Source organism: Rhinoraja longicauda, chromosome 35 (assembly GCF_053455715.1).
Source record: "Rhinoraja longicauda isolate Sanriku21f chromosome 35, sRhiLon1.1, whole genome shotgun sequence".
NCBI classification, from domain to species: Eukaryota; Metazoa; Chordata; class Chondrichthyes; order Rajiformes; family Arhynchobatidae; genus Rhinoraja; species Rhinoraja longicauda.
Genome location: NC_135987.1, coordinates 6,151,911 through 6,171,789, shown reverse-complemented (window position 1 = coordinate 6,171,789; position 19,879 = coordinate 6,151,911). Strand labels below are relative to the sequence as shown.

The following is a 19,879-nucleotide window of genomic DNA, read 5'->3' as shown; positions in this document are numbered from 1 at the left end:
TGAGACCCGAACCAGTAGTTCCCTGTGTTGATATTGAAGTGGAGTGTTTTGTAATCTCTCCAATTCAGTGCAAATTATTCACAAATTTAGAGGTATAACTTTGAGGAAACTGTTTATGATTGTTGAGCAACCTCTGTCAGTCATTTGAACGAAGGAGGCAGCTATTATATTGCATAACTTAAAACTATTGAGGACCATTGTCCTAATATTTTTGCTTTGGCATTGGTACTGGTAAAACTGGATTTAACTTGATATCAATGGCATGCATATGGCATGAAACCAAGTTTCACTCTTAGTCAACGTAGGAAGAGATGAAGTAACATTGTAATTTGATAAAAGTATTTGTAATTAATGACTGCATAGGCCAGAGTTCAAGTATTTCAAATAGTAATCAGCATACAATTTAAAAAAACTATAATAAAAAATGATTATAATTGAATTCTAACCCATCTAGTTATTAATTCCCAATACATTTTATCAAATCTAGATGTTAATTAGATCACACTAAACTCATGTGGATCTAGCCACGCCAAACATCGTGAATTCATAATTGGGTAGCCGGCTTGTTATTTCGATATTTTTTGTTATAAAAATGTATGTTTGATGGTTTGTAAAGTGGGCTACATCTCTTTGTAATGAATTTATCATGTTTTCCATTGCAGAGGGGGGGGGGGGGGGGCAATCAGATTGGTAACTGTTGGAACTTCAAATAGTGGAGAATGAATCCACTAAAACGATAGGTAAATCAACGATGCTTGTTGGAGGAAGCACTAGAAGAAAAACAGACCATATTATGGCATTGAGTTGTGGGACAGTTGGTGTACAGTAAAGCACTGAAAATCTGCTGTCTGATCATTTGGAGATACATTTGGTTATTATCAGCCTCACCAGGCACTTACCACTCACCTGGGCCCCAGTTCCTGTGCTCCTCAACGTTACTGAAATGTTGTGTAACATTCTTTTAAAAAAATTGTAAATATATTTTAGAATAAATAAAACAACATTCGTTAGAATGAAAATCTGCCCATCCAGGCCCACAAGTCGCGATGCAAAGTAATGGAGTTTTACTGTATTTGGCATTTGAACCTTAGTTCATCCCTGATCAGTTTAATGTAATTGATTGTAGAGTGGTGTTAAGATTCATTGTATGGTGTACAGCAGTTGGAATTGTCTGAAATTGACTCTGGTATTTAATTTTCCCGCAGGGTTCATCGACAAACATGAGGGCTTGGGAATGTCAACAGGGCCTTGACCACTGGCTGTGTCCCAGTAACCAAAAGAACAACCCAACTGAGAACATCACGACTCAACGATCCACTCAAACCACCACCAGCTGCAACCTGGGACCAAAGGACCCAGGCTATTATAGAGAACAGGCCTGGGGTAATCGGCAGGGCCTGGAGCACTGGCTGCTTCCCAGCAAGCAGAAGAATGACACAACGGAGAAACCAACTGTACGACGATACTTTAATTCATCCCGTGAGACCTACACCGACATGAATTACTACAGGTTGCAGGCGTGGGGGCATCTTCAGGGCCTTGAGCACTGGCTCATTCCTGTTGAGAAGAAATCTGATCCTTCCAAGGAAGCTCCTGTTTGTGAGCGTGTTGAGTCATCCAGTAGTTCTTCCACCTTTGAGGTAGTAGAGCAATTTGACATGGAGGTTGTGGACCAAGAGGAGAAAGAGCAGAGGCCACCTACTGCAAAGACCAGTGGCTCCAATGTGAAGCACGCACGTGCTGAGAAAATGAGCGATAACAGCAGCGATAAAGGCAAGTGGAAATCCATAACCCAGCCATTCAGAGAGAGGTTTATTGCCAGTGAGTGGCTTTTGAAATCCAAGTCTGAATCCTGTATTAGTTGCTGTGGAGTTCAAACAAAAGCCATCGAAATCGAAAATCTTGGGAAGCTGAAGTGCCTGAGTGAGCACCAGATTGCCAAGAAGTCACCACCGGCAACACCAAATGAAGTACGGCGCCCTCAGCTGTCCCTGCTGCCAATTCAAGTTGCAGACGTGTGCAAGGCTAACGAGCCCTGCAGCAGCTTCTCTGCGTGCGTGTGTGGACGGAGCTGCGAGAAGGAAGCCATCAACGAGTGGCTACTCAAGCAAGGAGGGAAGGACAAGAATGGAGTGCAGACGGGTCAGCCGAACAAAGACATCGCAGCGCTAGAGAAGACCGAGTTAGACCAGTGGCTGCACCCCCTGACAAAATCGGCAAGAGAGCTACCACCCCTGGAGTCTTCTATCAACGTTCCCGTGAAGTCACTAGAAGACCTGAAGTCTAACACTCCAGTCAACACTCCCATGAATCTGGATAAGTGGATGCACAAAATCCCCGCGGGTCCTGAGAAGGGAGCGGAGCTTGAAGTGGAAAATAAATTTTTGTTGCGCAAGAAAGCACAAGTAAGAATCTCTCCACTCCCTTCCTGCTCCAGAAACTAGCTTGAGTTATGGTAATGCCGTCACTAGTTGTTAACATTGCTATAGATTTATTCATATTTGTCACTTGGTTGTGCAGGTAACTAATTCAATATTGGGCGAGAAAAGCAATAGCCAGTACAAAACAAAGAGCACTGCCCTATTTGTCTTGTCATTGACTCTTTCTGAAAAGCCCACTGCTGAAACAGGTCATTCATTGGGCCCCACTATACGAAAGAGACCTACTACTCTAGTGGATATTGATGGAGACACAAGGAACGGCAGATGCTAGAATCTTAAGCCAAACATATATTAATGGATATTCATTTGTTCTTTATACCTTTTCATATTAGTTTCCCTCTGCCCGGCTCTCAGTCTGAAGAAGAGTCTCGATCCGAATCGTCACCGATTCCTTTTCTCCGGAGATGCTGTCTGACCATTCTGAGTTACTCCAGCATTTTGTGTCTTATCTTCGGTCTTAAATGTGATGGGAGCTGTTTGACTCGAATGATTCAAGATTTTATTTTTGCTGAACTAATTCTGCTCCCCTCTTCCCATCTTGGTATCCCCACCAGGTTGCACTTAAACAAAACCCTTTTAATGTGGTAAAACATTCTGATCCAGTTCACAAGCATCGTTACTGAGATACATTGAGTGATGTCAGGATAGGTGAGATCTATATTTAAAACTATTATGAAGAGGAGGGATTTCAAGAAGAAATTACTTTTTGGGGTTGTAAACTAAAGACCCCAGGTTGTGAAAATAAGACTTTAATGTTTTCATTCCCCAATTGCGAAAAAGCCATTGGGGGAAAAAAGTGTCCCAAAATAAGACAATGAACAATGGAAATTGTTCTGATCATTGGCACGTAAGCATTGGCATTGTATATTTAATATACATAATATGCCATTATATTTCTAGTTTAACATTTGCAAAAAGGTTATGAAGGCTTTATAGTTATCTGGCATTGTTTAACCATTAAATGGGTAATAGGTTGTTGATAACAATACTAGTATCCTTTTTACAGGTCAATGATTGAAAGCTGAGCTTATTAAATAATTGAGCTTGAAACCCACAGGAATGATGATGCGAGGAATGATGGTTCTTATTGCTTGTCAGCTGTGCAAATTTGGCTTTGTTTTTATTTTAATTGAGCTAAAGCTTTCTTGATGTGGGAACAGCTTTGGTTAGAAGTTGACCTTTGCTTAGATATGATTTACCTTGGATCTTAACCTCTGTTTCAATCAATGAGTTTTTTGTGATGTATTTGTCGCTTTCCATCGCATTCACTCAATGGCCCTTTTCAAGGCCATGCATGTAAACATTGAATGCGTCATTCCATACTGCACATTGCTGATGGAGCATTAAACAAACCATGGTTGGAGATGTCATCGATCAGTTTGTTTTTCTACAGTCAATAGGTGATTCCAGAGATTCTGTACTTTCGACCTTGGAGTTGAACTGGTTTAGAAGAGGCTGATGTATCCCAGTACAATTTTTTTTGTCATTCTGATCCAGTAAGATGACATTGGTTTCTGAAGGCCCAGGACAGAAAGGTCAAATGGTTGGCAACCGGGAGATCCAATAGGCATTGGCAGGCCGCGTGTTTAGTGAAACAGTCACCTAGTCTCGCCACGTAGGTATCTAACCACGTTGGCTGTTTTACCTATTCTCTGTTCAGTTAACATGCCTTTAGTGCAGTGCAGCTTTAGCAGTCCAGTGGAAATTATCTTTCTAAGTCACAGCATTCAATAATCAACGTTCCCTGATGTTTCATAAACCATTGACTGTTTTTGTTCATAGGGACTGAATGGTATTCCTGAAGTGTCCAATCTTTTCTCTAATCTAAATCTTTCTGTTGGTCGGGAGAAGATTCCAGTGAAGGTCAGTATCTGTGATATAGTGTTACTCCTGCAAATGGACTGCCTAACTTTGCTTACCTAAACCCTCCACCGTGCAACAAATCTTTCATTGATTTGCTGCAAGCTTGCAGAAAAAAAGCTTCCCAGTAAATTGAGGTGCTACCTTTGCTCTTGACCTACTTATCTCCCAACATTAAACACTGGGTAACATCGCAGTGATTTGTATAGTGGTGTGGGTGCATTGCGATCTCACTGTGAATCTACTGCTAGGAACATTTGCAGTATGGGTGTTAGCTTGCTTGGGTTTGTAACCAGTCTAGACTGATACATGTGCTGCTGCTACTTGTTTTGTGTGTCTGAAAACCTTGCTAAAGTTATCTCACCTCATAGTTGTGGTTTATTATGAAACAAGAAAACTAGCATTTGGGTTTCTTTTAGTATAAAGGAATCTTTAACTTATACTTGATCTGTAAAATGCACAATCTCTGGCAACTTCATGCTCCTTTGAGGGGGGGGGGGGTGAGGAAGGAAGTCCTGCCTTCCAATGCTTTGATGGGGTATGCCGTCTGTTTTTTGTCATTGTAGTTAGGAGGAATTGGATCTGGTGTAGGTAGATGCACCCAATAAGAGTTGGAGTGCAATCTTGTCACTTAAATTGTGTAAGCTTGACAACACATTCTGATTTGGGCATTTTTTCTTTTCCATGTAGGATCAATCCAAACTATTTGAAGATCTGTTTTCTCCTTATAATGAGCCCTTTGTTCCAGAGAAATGGCTATTCAAAAGTTCTCACCAGGTCAGTAGAGGAATGTGAATTGATCAATGATGAGAGCATTTTGTGGAATATAAACCACAGCACGAACTCTTCGAGTAGGTGCCCCTCATTACCAATGCAATATAGATTTCTACTGCATTATCTTGCGCGGGCACTGATTCTGGTCAGCCCAGAGAGGCTGGGACTGTCAGCAAGTGGGCAGTGATTATGGGCACATGCAGATCACAGTAAAAGACAGCTTGTGGCTCAATGGAGGCAGTGCACCAATGGGTCTATTGTTTAGCAAGGGAGCTGTGATTATGGAATCAGGGTGGTAAATGAAGAAAACACTCAGTGATATACTTAAATAATGTGATAGCTTTGGGCTAACCTACTGCTTGTGTGAAACATTATTGACCATGAATTTTTTCAATCTTCCCAGGTTGCAGTAGTGGTCAGAAAATGGGAGCACTGCTACCCTGTACTGTTTAACTAGGAAAGACGGGATAAAGCAGTAAAACAGTGGTGTCGAGTAGTATAGTTTTACTTGGCTCCATTCCCCTTCACATTCTTGGTCCAACCATGGGCTGGAGAGCTGAATTCTGGATGAGAGTGACTGCCCTTGACATCAAGGCACCCTGGTAAAACTGAAGTCAGTGGATATCAAGGGGAAATCACTTAAATGGTTGGGGACATGCCTACCAAAAGGCTGCTTGCTGGGGATTCCTATTTCTTTAATTGGAACCCAAGGGGCATATTTAAGAGACATTTGGGCAGGTACGTGGCTGGGAAAGGTTTAGAGGGACAATGCGAGCAAGTGAGACTAGCATAGATGGGATATCTTGGTTGGCATTGGCAAGTTGGGCCAAAGGGCCTATTTCCGTGCTGTATGACTCTAAATATTCTAACTAGAGGTGTTGGTCAGAGCAGAATTGTAGGACCAGGCATCTGTTGCTGCTTCATAAATGACCTTCCTTACATCAGAGGGTCCGAACTGGCGATATTTGCCAATTGAGCCGTACACATTTCCATTCACATTTTTCAGCAAATGTTGGAGACCATGCCTGCATGGAGGAACCCCTAAATAACATGCAGGCATGGATTGAGAAGTGGCAAATAAGTCCCCAAAAGACTGCAGTGATTCAAGGTGTTGGCTCCTCCCTTCTTTGGCAAGGACATCCAGGGATAGGCAATAAATGTTGGTTTTGTCCAAAGTTCACGGACCCTGAAAAATAAAGATTTTTTTTAAAAAACATGCTGGGGCCGGGCTGTAAATTATTGGAATCCATTCTGATTGACAGTACAAGCCAGTTTGAAAAGGCATAAATCAAGGGCGCTGTGAATTTAAGGAAGGTTGGTGTGACTGATTAATTTGACTGAGGTTTTAGAGCAGGTAACAAGAGAGTTGTAGAGGGCAGCGTGATGCAGTCTGCCTGGGATTGTGAGATGTGGCAGAGGTTATGGGGAGAAGGCAGGAGAATGGGGTTAGGAAGGGGATATAGATAAGCCATGATTGAATGGCGGGGTAGACTTGATGGACCGAATGGCCTAATTCTGCTCCTATCACTTATGACCTAATGACGGACTGGTCAAAAAGGTAAATCCATGGAAGGGTGGCAAATTAGATCTGAATTTGGAAGCCCTTTAGTTAGGTTGGTATTTTCTTTGCAATGCTTTTCTGTAATCTAAAGTAGAGCAGAAGGTTTATATGGAACTTCTTGAGTTAATGGTATGATGGGAATCCTATGCACCAGTATTCTGTGGGTTTGAACCAGAATTGAGTCAATCTCAGCTACCTGGAGTTGGTGAAACTAATAAATATTCTGCCAAACATTTGAAAGAAGTAATGCAGTGAGAGGAAGTGCATACCTTCGTCTAACCAATGTGTAAATCAGATCCCCGGTTTCTGGAGAGGCAAGAGACTGCAGATGCTGAAGTCTAGAGCAAAAAGGAGCATCTGGGGAGGCAAAGGAATGGTGCTTGGAGTTTCAGGTCAACACCTAGCATCAGGGCAGTGAGTGTAGAGGGAAGATTGCTGGTGTATAGAAGGGAGGGGCTAGCTGGTACAAAGCAATCCCCTATCAGTCTCCAATCTCTCACCCGGCTATCTTCCTGCCTACATTCTCAGTGCTGATACAGGGTATAGAACTGAAGGATTGGCCCTTTGCCTCCACAAATGCTGCTTGGCCTGCTGAGTTGCAGCATTTTGGGTTTTTTTGTTCAGTTTTTGTTGCATTCTAGCTGAAGTAGGGGCCATCAATAAATAGTGCTCTTCAAAGTAAGGATTTTGACTAAATTGCATATTGGGGTCCATGCCAGTGAAACAAATCTTTTACCATGTTCCTCGCACTTAAATCTGCCCCTTTGACCATTATCTTGGTTGATCAACTTAGTATATTATTCACATTCATTTGGTTTGCTACCTTGTATGTCGGACTGTTTTTGAAATGCATTGGTGAAATTCTGGAAAGTGAAGATGTTGCCCATGAAGGAATTACCTGGAATTTCACAGCCCAAGTTTCCAACTTTGCTGCTTTTCCCGAGTCTTTTACTTTATCTCTCATCTGTACGACGGGTTATCTCTCTACAGCACAGGTGTAGCTGCCACATTTTGACTCGGTGCTGATCTCTCCCAAGTTGGTGTTGAAAAATGAACACCTTCACTTTTACATTTGCTGTGGTACTTTGTACAAGATCTAAAACCATTTCCAACTATCCCCAATTTTCAGCCTTTTTCTATCCTTAATTTTCAGTTAATGAGCAAGCAGGTGAAAGTCCATATTACATTTCAGTCCAAGTTTTTACTTGTTTAAGCTAATCTTCGGGATGCCCTCGTCCTGAAATGTGTTTTGTGGTCTTTTAATAATTAAAGCTTGAATAGCAGCTGATTGACATCATTGCAGGTTAACATGTTGGCCAACAACCCTTCCTTCTGCCCCAATCTGTTTGTTTTGGCACAGACCTTTACACTGGTCCCAGAAAATGTTCTCAGTGTGTTGTGAATGACAAGGAAGGTAACGGAGGAAAATAAATCAGCTGGAACAGAGTAGTTGAAGGTTGCTGAGTGTTTTCTTTCTAGTAAAGGTCATCTGTATTTTATCTTTGATTTAAATGTTGTTTTTCTCTCTTTGTAGCTTTGAACCATTGGCGTCACGGAAGAATTGGCTGACTCGCGTCAGATACATTTACCACCTGAAATTCTGCTGAATTAATTCCTTGCTTCTGCCTTGAAGACCACTCTTGTGTTCAAATCCTTTGTGTGTGAGTTGTACTGTGAAACTGAGTGGCATCAACATGCTATGGAAATCTTTATTGAGATTCCTTCATTCCCACCCCTCCTCCCCACATTGACCACTTTCAATCTAGGCATCATGCAACTTGTCTCATTGCTAACACCCTCCAGGACAGATTATAGCTACAGGTGAGGTGAATTAGGTTCATTAGATTTGACCTGTATTGGAGGATTTCTAGTTGATTTAGTTAGCAGTACTACTGGTTACGGTGTTAGAAAAGGGAGCGGTGAATTAAATTGACACATTAATCCCTACTGGAAACCTTGGGCTCATTGCCTTGCATTAGGCATTTGAATTGTTACAGCAGGTGCTGGCAGCAGAAAACATAGTACACCAGTCTGTATGGACAGGCCAAGTCTAAATTTAACATTTCATCAAGCAATGGATTTAATGTTTTTTGAGGTATTTAGCTGGCTCTTTGAATTAACATACAAGATAGTAAGCTGATCCAGTGATTGACTGTAAAACAGCTGCAGTATGCTACTGTGCTCAGAGAAGCTCAGTACACACTTTGTTCTGAGGCTGGTGTGTTTATATCAAAGTTGCCTTGCCAGCCTTTGAGTTTGGTGGAGTTCTTCAGTCCAGTTAAACAGTTCACTTGCAGTAGATGTTGGCATTAGGTGAAGTTGAAATATTTTGGATCTGTTGTTTGGACATTTCTAGATCAATGCTTCACAGTTTGAGTTCCTTCCTAAAAAATGGGATGTTTTGGGAAAAAAATTGCAAAACCAGTCTAAATAATACAAGTTGACCAGTTACCTTCAAAGCTTTAGTCTTGTGTGTGTGGAAGTAAAGAGCATGGGATAATCTATTCCAAAGTGCCATCTTGGGTTGATGTCTCCTGTCACTGATTTTGTCGAAAACAATTCAATGTAATCTTTAACAAAGTAATTAGTGCTATTCAGTAATATTTTGGCACTAACGGATGAATTATCAGGGAGCACCCAGGGAGGAAAGAGAGAGGAAAAACATCTCTTGCATTGTTGGAACCAACCAATTGATCTATTGGTTTCACCGAGGCCAGTCATGATCTGCCTACATGCTTAGCATTTACACTGCATTTGACATCTCCAGTGCAGCGTGTGGCCTCTTTCAGGTGCTGTTTGCTCCTGATGTTTAGATCAGGACCCTTGCATAAAGGCTCTGGATGGATCTGTAATATGCTGTGGGCTAATGAATGGATGTGCTTGATGGTGACTGCTGGTGATGGAAGGCACAGCTCTGCTGCCTTGCTGCAGGCCAGTGGAATGTGAATTTGTGTGCGAAATGGGAAAGTATCAGGTTGCCATTGAGGGTCTTGAGAAAACTCACCATCAGTGGGCATGTCCTTCCTGTACGGCTTTTTATAACTCATTCAGTTTTTAATTTAATAATAATAATACATTTATTTTATATAGCGCTTTTCAGAATCCTCAAAGACACTTTACAGAGCAAACAAGACATAAAAACAAACAAAAGATTTGTCCTGACATGTTTAATGAAATGGTTCCCAATTTCAGTATGATGATCAACTTTTCTCTTTCCCACATTTGTTCACTTTGCTGATGGCATAATGTTTTAATTTAAATTGTAAAGATCTGGATAATGGGTCATTATCAAGTCCTTAAATTACAGTGAAACGATTTTAGGGGATTCTTCAAACCTTTCTGGTCCCTAAGTATTAACTTCTTTGTTTCATTATTGCGACCACCACTGCTTTTGTGTAATCAAAATAAATGGAAGCTCCACTGAACCAAGTTACTTTTATTTTCTTCTCCATTGAAAATCTACCATGACATTGCTTCAGCAATCATTCTTATTTATGGATTTTGTTTCTAAATGTAATCATCTTAATAAAATGCTGCAGCAAAACTAAGTGCCTCTGTTTTTATATTAAGCTCTGATAAAATTGTGTGTAATCAAGTTCTCTGTCTAGGGGCTGTTAATTTTTTGTTCAAAAACAATGACACACTCAACATTTCTGGGCTGTGACTATTCCCATTGAACCTCTGGCTGCTCATTTTTACCCTGATACCTGAAGAAGGGTTTAGACACAAAATGTCACCCATTCTTTCTCTCCAGAGATGCTGCCTGTCCTGCTGAGTTACTCCAGCATTTCGTGACTACTCTGGTGTCTGTTTCAATTGACATTTGCAGCAGTGCTCTGTTTCTCCAACTCCACAACCAGCACTGTCCCTTGAAAATCCAACCATGACAGCTGTGGAATTTAAGTTGGAAATTAAAACAGGAAGCTGCCAGTGAGTTGGGAATGCGCATTTGATTCACGATCTTTGCCCATTCTGGTTTATGGGACCAGCTTAAAACATCTGCCTTAATTAAAAGATAGCCAGATGTGGGTATTGACACATCAAATGGTTGATCGGTCCTCAACTGCTGCATGACTCCTGCAAGGTTGCATGATAAGGTACATGCTGGGTTGGGAATTTGGATGTCCATCACCTGGTGCTTCTGGTTTGCAGCAGGTGCCAAATGAACAAACAAGTGAAAATTGTTTGTGTTGCAGTCCTTTAATGACAACCACCAGTGAGGACTTCATAGGAGCTTCACACCCAGTATGCTGGCTATAAATTGAGTAGCCTGGAAGCATGCAAGCCATCAGTAGCAGCAACTGCACTCTACTGCGTGGTCCTGAACCTCCCTTGCTCTGTCATGGCAAGGAACTAATTCTAGTTTATTCATGTCAAAGGACATGGCAACAGCAGCACTGGTGTACCTAAAATGAGCTAACCTAGCAAAACAATCAAATGTTAACTATCAAAGCAATCACACAAATAGATCACATTATTCCCCTGGTCACCCCATCAATTTGTGAAAGTCATTGGGCTGCACTGGCATTTTCATCCTTTGAATATTAACGGTTGAGAGAAGTTTGAGAAAGAGGTGTAGAAGAGCAGAGCAAGGTAAAGAAAGGGAAGTTGTGCCATTAATAAATAATTCAAGGACCAGAAATGTCAAATAATTCAAACCATGAAACGAGCTATGATGAAAAATGTCCTTTTATGTAGAAAATAAGGGTGGTGGAAAATATTTTGAAAGAGAACTGGAGAGCAAGGGAAAGTATTCTGCGGGGAATGGAAGATCCGAGCAGATTGCTCAACTAGGACTCAGCAATATCAGTTGGGCTGAATGAAGTCTTCCTCTATGCTGCAGTAATTCCATCAAACATAATTGATTTGTAAGATCAGCTGGATCAAGGATGACCAAAACTGAAGGGAGGTATGTGACTATGGGAAGACCTGAAAATGTTTTGATAAGCACATAAAGACATGGAAGCAGGCATTGCTCCTGTATGCCTGCACCACAATTTAAGAGCAGAGCTGATCTTTCACCTCAGTACCACTTGCCTGCATTAAACCCATAGCCCTCAATTACCTCACTATTGAAAAATCTCTTGCTGTCTTTACAATCAGGAAAACTACGCACAGTACAGGACCACGGTCGCAGAATGGTTACCCTGTTTTGTCTTCATGTATACCTCTATCTCCCAAAGCAATTCAACAGGTCCTCTGACAGTTTGAGATGGTTTAAACAAATAGTTTTTGAACTAAGCGGCAGGCATCTGTGAACAACATTAAGTAGAACCAGAACATTTTTTACACAATAAATAGCTTTCCTTTATTCTGTGCTGTGCCTGACAAAGTTTGTGACTAGATTCCTCTTGATAGAATACATTTGATTAAAACAAAACGTACAAATAGAACAGTTAAAAAGGGTTGGAGTCTTTGATTCAAATAACTAGTAACAAGGTGTTGAGTGCAGAGTCCCTGTGCACCTTTCTCTGGATTCCTCCAATATTTTACAAGTGATCAACAGATCAGAAGACAATTTCCCTCTTTGACATCCATTCTCAACGTCTTTATTTTCAGTTGTTAACCTTGGTTTTCCCATTCCAGGTCACAATTTTCTTCACAACTATTGCTCATTTTTTTTCTAAAGCATATCCATATACATAATCACTGAGTACTTGCACAGCTTTATTTAAAGGGAAGTACACCAATAAAACATTACATGCACATTTGCTGTTTTATTGGGAAGAAACCTGATTCTGAAGTGATAAGAAAAAAAACCAAGTAGGTAGGGGAAGCTGTGGCACTTTGTCACCCCCACAACACAATCATAAATGCTGACGAGTGAAACATTCCACTAAGCCACAACACGAGACAGAACTGGGCTGAACTGTACAAAGGCAAGAGGTTACCTAGTCCATTCCCAGCAAGTGCTACACAGTAGAGGAAGTGAGAGGAAACCATCTGATCAGCTCCTTTGCCATAATTATGTCAGAGCAGACAAATTGGCAGTGTCAGAGACCAACAGAACAGTGTGTGGACAATCGGTGCAGCCCATGAGGTTGCTGCTCATATATAATCAGACACGCTGGTCTGGGTAACGGCACCAGTGCTGTCAGGTCTATACCACTGCAGAGGTTGAGAGATGCCCAATGCCAGAATTTAATATAGAATGTACAGCAAGAGCAGTCCATGAGAAATTGATATCTCCAACTAAAGTACAAAATTGGCCAATGAAAACAGTCGAGGGTCTAATGGCAATGGCCCAACAGTTATAATGGCATGGAGATTCCAATCCAATATTTGATGCATCATTCTGCTCATTGCTAGTGTAGTCTCCAATTTCTGCCAATGGAGCGTCATTCTACATTGATCCATTCTATTTGGGATTGCTGCTAATCTCAAAAGCCGTGTCTGGTGGAATTTGGAACTTGTTCTGATTCTGCTCATTTCACTGTCACAATGAAATTGGGATGAATCAGCCAATACAACAATGTGATCCACTCACAATGTGCGAGTGCTTTCCAAATAAAATCACCCCCCCAAAAATTAAGGATAAAGTAAAAAAAATAATTAAAAAGCTGATGCAACTCAGATGTTAGGTCTCATTCACGTATTTCCTATTCTAATGTCACCTTGATTCTTCCCACACAAATTCCAAAGTGTAACCTCAGAGAGAGTGTCGCACAGACGTGCCCTTTATATGGTCCCAGTTGTTATAGAGAGCGTAGAGTCCAGTCAGAGTTAAACCGATAAGTCCTCCCCGTGCAGCTCCACGAAGCCCAGCTGGGGTAAAGAAACAAGGGGAGAAAAAGGTTACACTCCACGTAGTGTACAGAACGTCTTTGCAGAGTTTTCTGATATAATAGCTCTTCAGCTAAACTACACCATGGCAGATCAATAATATTATCAGTGAACATAAGCTGTGAAGAAAGGAGCTTAAAATAAAAGTGTAGCCTAATATAGTCAAACTAGTCCTCAAACATTTTGAAGAATAGATGGTTGAGTGTCAGGAGAATTACAGTGTGTTTGAAACTGGTCCAAAATAACTAGCTGGACTTACCTAGCAATATTTTGCGACCACAAAAACTAAATTATGCAATGTACTTAAAACTTCTTTCAAACTAAATGAAACACTTCAGTGTGTACATAAACAGTTCAGGATAATCAGACCATTAAGCACGTTCTGTCATTTTTCATTTAACTATTTCAGTTTGCCTTTTTAAAACCCCAATCTACACAGACATATCTCCAATAATAAATTTGAAGCAGTATCTAATGGAACAGAAGAAGATAGACAAAATGCTGGAGTAACTCAATGGGTCAGGCAACATCACTGGAGAAAAGGAATAGGTGACATTTCAGGTCGAGACCCTTCTTTAGACACATAACTAATGGAATAGTCCTCTCACAAGCTAGAGTATAGTCCTTCTCCCATAAATTAGGGTGTCGTCATGATCTCTCAACCTACTTCATCGTGGACCTTGTAGTTTAAAAAGAAAATTGCACTTCTATGACAGTAATGCTACAACACTGTAGCACTATATTCTGCACTCGGGTATATTTTTCTTTGCACTACCTGTTGTATTCAAGTATGTATCGATAGTGCTCATGTATAGGCTGAGTTGAACATGCAAAGATTTTCACTATCCGAGTACATGTGACAGTAATAAATTACTATCAATAACCAGACTTCTGATCAGTAGGGAAGCAAAGTTTTAGACTAATGAAACCTTGAATCCCATTGGATTTACCTGTAGATTTGTACAGCAAACCAGTTAAGGACCCCGCTGCCATTGTGTTCAGGTCATCCTCTGCACCTCGAACCTTTTCGATCACAACACCAAATGTGCTGTACAGGAGTGCTGTATAAACAAGTCAGGTGTAAGTGATGTGGTCATACAGTGAGGTTTAAACATACAAAATGTGGAAGAAGGAACTGCAGATGCTGGTTTAAACCCCAGATAGACACAAAAAGCTGGAGTATCTCAACGAGACAGGCAGCATCTCTGGAGAGAAGGAATGGGTGACGTTTCGGGACCCAAAATGTCACCCATTCTTTCTCTCCAAAGATGCTGCCTGTCCCGCTGAGATACTCCAACTTTTTGTGTCTACCTGAGATTTAAACATAGTTGCTCGAGGCATTAAAAACAACACGTCGTGGTACACAAATCACAAGTTGATCCATGGGCAATACAAACACAAAGCAGTACAAATCTCACTGCTCTGGGGTAGTAGTTGTGAGGCCAAGTCAGAGACTTGGTTTAGTAAGTTCAAGGAATAATGGCACTCCTGCATGGAATTCTTTTGCAACCTTTGTACTTCAAATCAGTTAAAGAAATATTGGAAAAGTTAAAAAATAAAAGCTTTTACTCCTCCAAATAATTGCACAGAACACATTCACTGATGTTCCTTAGGCACTATAATGTATTATTGTTCATTTCATCACCTTGTGTGCAATTCCAGCTCCTCATCAAGGAGGTTGACTCCTCATTCTAGTTACCTGGCATGAATCCCAGTCCCAGGGATGGACAACGAACTTGCCCTGGGGATTTCATCAGCTTTCAGTGCAATGAATACCATCAGCACTTCGTTTTACTAATATTAACTGAAAGAGTCAACTTTTCAGGTCAATGATCTGACCCTTCATCGGCGTCTCAAATGATGATTGACCCGAAACATTGTTTTTCTCTGCCTAACTAGCTCTGTGCCGACTATTTTATGTTTCAATTTCATTTCCTCCTCGAATAAGTCTTGTCAGACTGATGTGGCAGCAGAGCAAGGTACGATAGAGAAGGAAAGGTCAGATGGAATAAAGACCTTGCTCCTGATTACAGGTGCCGTGAGGCTGAGGTTACTTGATGGGATCAGAGTCCACTGCACAGTGGCATGTCAGCAACCCCTAGCAAGGCAACACAGACCAAGACTCGCTGCCTCTCGGGAAAGTACTGGAGCGTCACTGCTACCTGCAGAATCCTGCTCTAAAAGTTGACACTTCGCAGTCACAATTGGAAAATAAAGCAAAAGATTTCAGTATGAATCAAAAAACAGCCAAACCTCTCACCCTCAAGTGTGTGGATTTGTATAAAAGTGGGTGGATGAATTAACCATAATTGTGTGATTCAAGGATACATTATTCTTAGTAGTGAAAGTTTTCAAAAGAATTGATGCAGAGAAAAATGAATGCTGCCTTTTGTACCTCAGTACATTTGACAATAAAGTACCATTGAACAAACTATCAATTCTGCCAAGAAATGCTTATTGGGGAAGAATTGAAACTGTTCCCCCTTCCCCCCCCCCCCACCAATATCTGAACTAACTGTTCACAAACACAAGTACACACTTACCCAAGGAGCCCAATGTGTTGGCCCACAAAGCTCCTTGCCTCGTGACCATGTTCAGAATTCTGTAAAATAAGACAAGCTTTGAGAGCACTCATTTATAAATATTGGAATTATGTCTTTAAAAACATTGAAACTTCGCAGGATTTCCATCACATTTTAGAAGGTGGGATCCAGCTCAATCAAGAAGAGGGGATCAGTGGAAGATGGGAAATGTGGCCAAGTAATTTTCCTTGGGTAGACACATAGTGCTGAAGCAATGTGTATGGAACAAGTTGCCAGATGAGGTAGTTGAGGCTATTAAGAGACAGACGGGTACATGGAAAGGACAGGTTTGGAGGGATATGGACCAAGAGAGGGCAAGTGGGACTAGTGTAGCTGGGACATTGTTGGCCGGTGCGGGCAAGTTGGGCCGAAGGGCCCGTTTCCACACTATCACTCCATGACTAAGTCGTCTGAAGAAGGGCCTTGACCAGAAACGTCACCCAATCCTCTCCAGAGATGCTGCCTGTCCCGCTGAAATACTCCAGCATTGTGTCTATCTTCAGTGTAAACCAGCATCTGCAGCTTCTTTGTACATAATTTTCTTTGGGGATTGCTGACAAAACCTGACTGAGGAAAGCGGGAATGAGGAGCTGAGGGATCATGGAGGTCACAGAGCTGTGTGAAGGTGGTGCAAAACAGTGGAGCAAGACTGTGGGAAAGATTGAAATATGATTCTTTGAAACAATTGTCCAGAGTCATAAGCTGGGGGTGTTAGCAAAGCAAAGATTTGCATGGGTTGGGTTTGGAAACAAAGTCCATTAAAAAAACACTGCAATGGAGCTGTTGAAATTGTCTTGATTATGGACAAGCCAGAGAAATAAAACAAGGCTGCATCAAGTAATTAAAAAATATTTCTAAAGGCAGCAGTAAAACTGGCAGCAATTATTCTGATAAAATAATTCTGATAAGTGAATACACTAAATTTTATACAGCGTGAGGTAGGCAGGGCATGGCATTTAAAAAAAAAGATCATATCAAAGGAATAATAGACAATAGACAATAGACAATAGGTGCAGGAGTAGGCCATTCAGCCCTTCGAGCCAGCACCGCCATTCAATGCGATCATGGCTGATCACTCTCAATCAGTACCCCGTTCCTGCCTTCTCCCCATACCCCCTCACTCCGCTATCTAAAATGCTGATGGAGATTATAGGCAAAATATCAAGGTCACTGAAACAGGCAGTAACAATGAGTTCCAAGTGCAACTAATAAAAGAAAAAATGGATTGGAGGAGTATAATTGGAAAGCTCAGGTTCAACTTAATCAGGCAGGAATAGACTTCCAGGATTAATGGCCTTTTCCCAAAACTTGTCACACACCCAGGCACAATTAACTGCAGTGCTGTTGAAACCGTTTCATCCATGTTTCTTGGAATTAATACACCCTGGCTACTAAAATTAATTCTGTGCCCTCATATTTCCTACAGCAAATGTAATGGTACAAACAGATGTATTTCCGTAATGTTCTTTGTGACCAAATATCCCAAAACACTTAGCAATCACTGAAATTTTCAATTGTGTAAACATTATGTAGGAAACAGAATAGGCAAAATAGTGCTGAGTTTTTACTTTGCCCAGAACCAAAAGAGCACACAAATGCTCTTTTGTTTTTGAAGTGTCAACAAAACAAAAGCATACCAACGAGACTAGTGCTAGTTTTTCTTTAGCACTGCTACAAGCCGTCCACCTACATTTTCTGCCCAAATCTCCACAGTGGGACTGTTGATATGCTAAGAAATACAAATGTGTTTTGTCCCAACTTTATATAAAATAATGAGCATTTATCAGCACATTAATGGGCTTAAGGCTACAGGGAAATAATATCATTAACTTCACTGTCAAGAAATCCACTTTAAACAGGCTGCAAAACAAAGTACATACTTTCTAGGTTCCAAATCAAATTTTAAAAAAAATTAGCTGCCACTTGATTCCGATAACTCACAGTTGGAGATAAGGTCCTTGCAGCAAGTACATTGTGAACCAGAACCACTTCACTCAATCAGTAGCTAAAGGAGGAGGCCTGTACACTAGCATTATCCTACACAATAGGGACAATTTTACCAAAGCCAGGAGGAACTGAAGCCTCCGGGAATCAGCATCCTCTCCAAAGCTTCAGAGATGGACCTTTTTTTACATCAAGGGCTAAATAAGCCCCAGGATCTAGTTATATTTTCCAAAAAATAGAATGTCAAAGCACATTTGTTCTGTTTTACCAATCCAAGTTACATCTGCACATGATCTGAAGTAGACACATTGTATTACTGAAAAAATATTGAGATAAAAAAACTCAGACTTCCAGAGTGATTTAAGTTTAAACCCACTCATTGAAATTATAATATATTTTTTAATTTAGATACAGCACGGAAACAGGCCCTTCAGCCAACTAAGTCCATACAGACCCCTAGTACACTAGAACTATCCTACACGACAGGGACAATTTTACCAAAGCCAAATTAACCTACAACTTTGTACATCTTTGGAAGTTATATGACTTGTTATATAATTAACTAAACAAAACATTGTGCTTCCTCTGAACACAATTATTCAACATTAAATCTAATAGGATTTTAAAGTATGCTGTGGTTTTAATTTTATCTTGTGGCCTTTGCAGTAGTATGGGTGAGGACGGTGGAATTTTTTTTATTTTTAGAAACAGCTTATTTGGTCAAATACCTTCCTCACTGTTGCATCACTCAGATGCTCAGCACACACATTGGGACGTGTAACAAGTAGGGTCACATCATAGGGTCACAGCAAACGTGTAAAATGTAGGGTCACAGCATAGAACCCATACATTTGGTTCAAATAATTATTTCCAATTGTATCATTCAAACTGATAAAATGAGCAGTACACAAACCAACACAGCTGCACAAACACTGACCATTGCAAAATAAAGTTATCAGAACAAAATTTCCAAATACTTGGAATCATCAGCTTGAGTAAATTGAAGTAAATACAATAGTTATTTAAATGAAAATGTTAAACTGATGTAGTAGAAAATGGGGTAATAGTACCACAATTAGTAGAGAATCGTATTTTTAAAGTGTTTACAACATTTTTTTAAAAAATCGATTCACCAATGCTGTGGATTAACATGTTTGTTAATGAGGGATTATTAATTGATGTTTCAACATTGAATATCAAATGCTCATCACTGCAGTACCATTAAATTTCTACAACTGTAATAAATTAGGATGAAATTCAGTTGGGAGAAAAAAGGGACAAACAAAATATTTCTAAAATAAATGCAGCATTCCTGAAAAAAAAAGATAAGTGATCTTTTAGGCTTGGTGGATCAGACTAATACCACATACTCGCTGAAACAGCTGTACAACTATTGATAAGACATGATGAAAAGTTAGGCGACCTTGGGGAAATTGCAGATAATGAAAAGTCAGTATCTGTGGTGGTCAACATTTACTAAACTCGTTCCCAAAGTAGTGTTGTTCCAAATGTTTAGCGAGGAGAAATCAGCTCCCCCCCAAAATATCTCATCAGGTACTTCTCTACAAGAGCCTGCACTGTTGTCTATTGGATTGTTGCTCTTGTTCTACTGGAAGCCAGTAGAGATAGAGATGGGTGGAACGAGGAAAACAAAACAGCAAACAGAGCACTTAATTTTGACCATAATTTGCATCCACAAAAGGAGCAGCCAAAAAGACAGACATCATGGATCAGCAGTGAATGAAAACTATTTTGCATTACTGTTCATGGAAGTCTCCTGTACACAAATCATTTACGACATACCATAGTGACTGCTCTTCCTAGAAAAGTACCCAATGGTTGTAAAATGCATTGGGACAACTTGAGGCTGTGAAAAACATTGAAAAGAGCTAATATTGCACAAAAATAAAATTAGAATTAATTGTCTGAGGAAG

General features: G+C 40.5%; 2 protein-coding genes across 4 annotated transcripts in view; one reads left to right on the top strand and one right to left on the bottom strand.

Annotated features, from left to right (window-relative positions):
• The window catches only part of ncoa4 (nuclear receptor coactivator 4), a 33,318-nt gene extending 23,134 nt beyond the window's left edge, over window positions 1–10,184 (top strand). For all 3 annotated transcript variants that reach the window (XM_078428483.1, XM_078428484.1, XM_078428482.1), the window contains exons 8-11: window positions 1,206–2,405; window positions 4,224–4,304; window positions 4,992–5,078; window positions 8,171–10,184. In XM_078428483.1, the coding sequence (XP_078284609.1) occupies window positions 1,206–2,405; window positions 4,224–4,304; window positions 4,992–5,078; window positions 8,171–8,176 (1,374 nt within the window). In that variant the 3' untranslated portion in view covers window positions 8,177–10,184. The remainder of the gene's footprint in view (window positions 1–1,205; window positions 2,406–4,223; window positions 4,305–4,991; window positions 5,079–8,170) is intronic.
• timm23a (translocase of inner mitochondrial membrane 23 homolog a (yeast)) overlaps window positions 9,730–19,879 on the bottom strand; it is a 26,966-nt gene continuing 16,816 nt past the window's right edge. The window contains exons 5-7 of the mRNA XM_078428485.1: window positions 15,963–16,021; window positions 14,370–14,480; window positions 9,730–13,401 (exon numbers count right to left, since the gene is read on the bottom strand). Coding sequence (XP_078284611.1) covers window positions 13,286–13,401; window positions 14,370–14,480; window positions 15,963–16,021 — 286 coding nt within the window. The 3' untranslated portion in view covers window positions 9,730–13,285. The remainder of the gene's footprint in view (window positions 13,402–14,369; window positions 14,481–15,962; window positions 16,022–19,879) is intronic.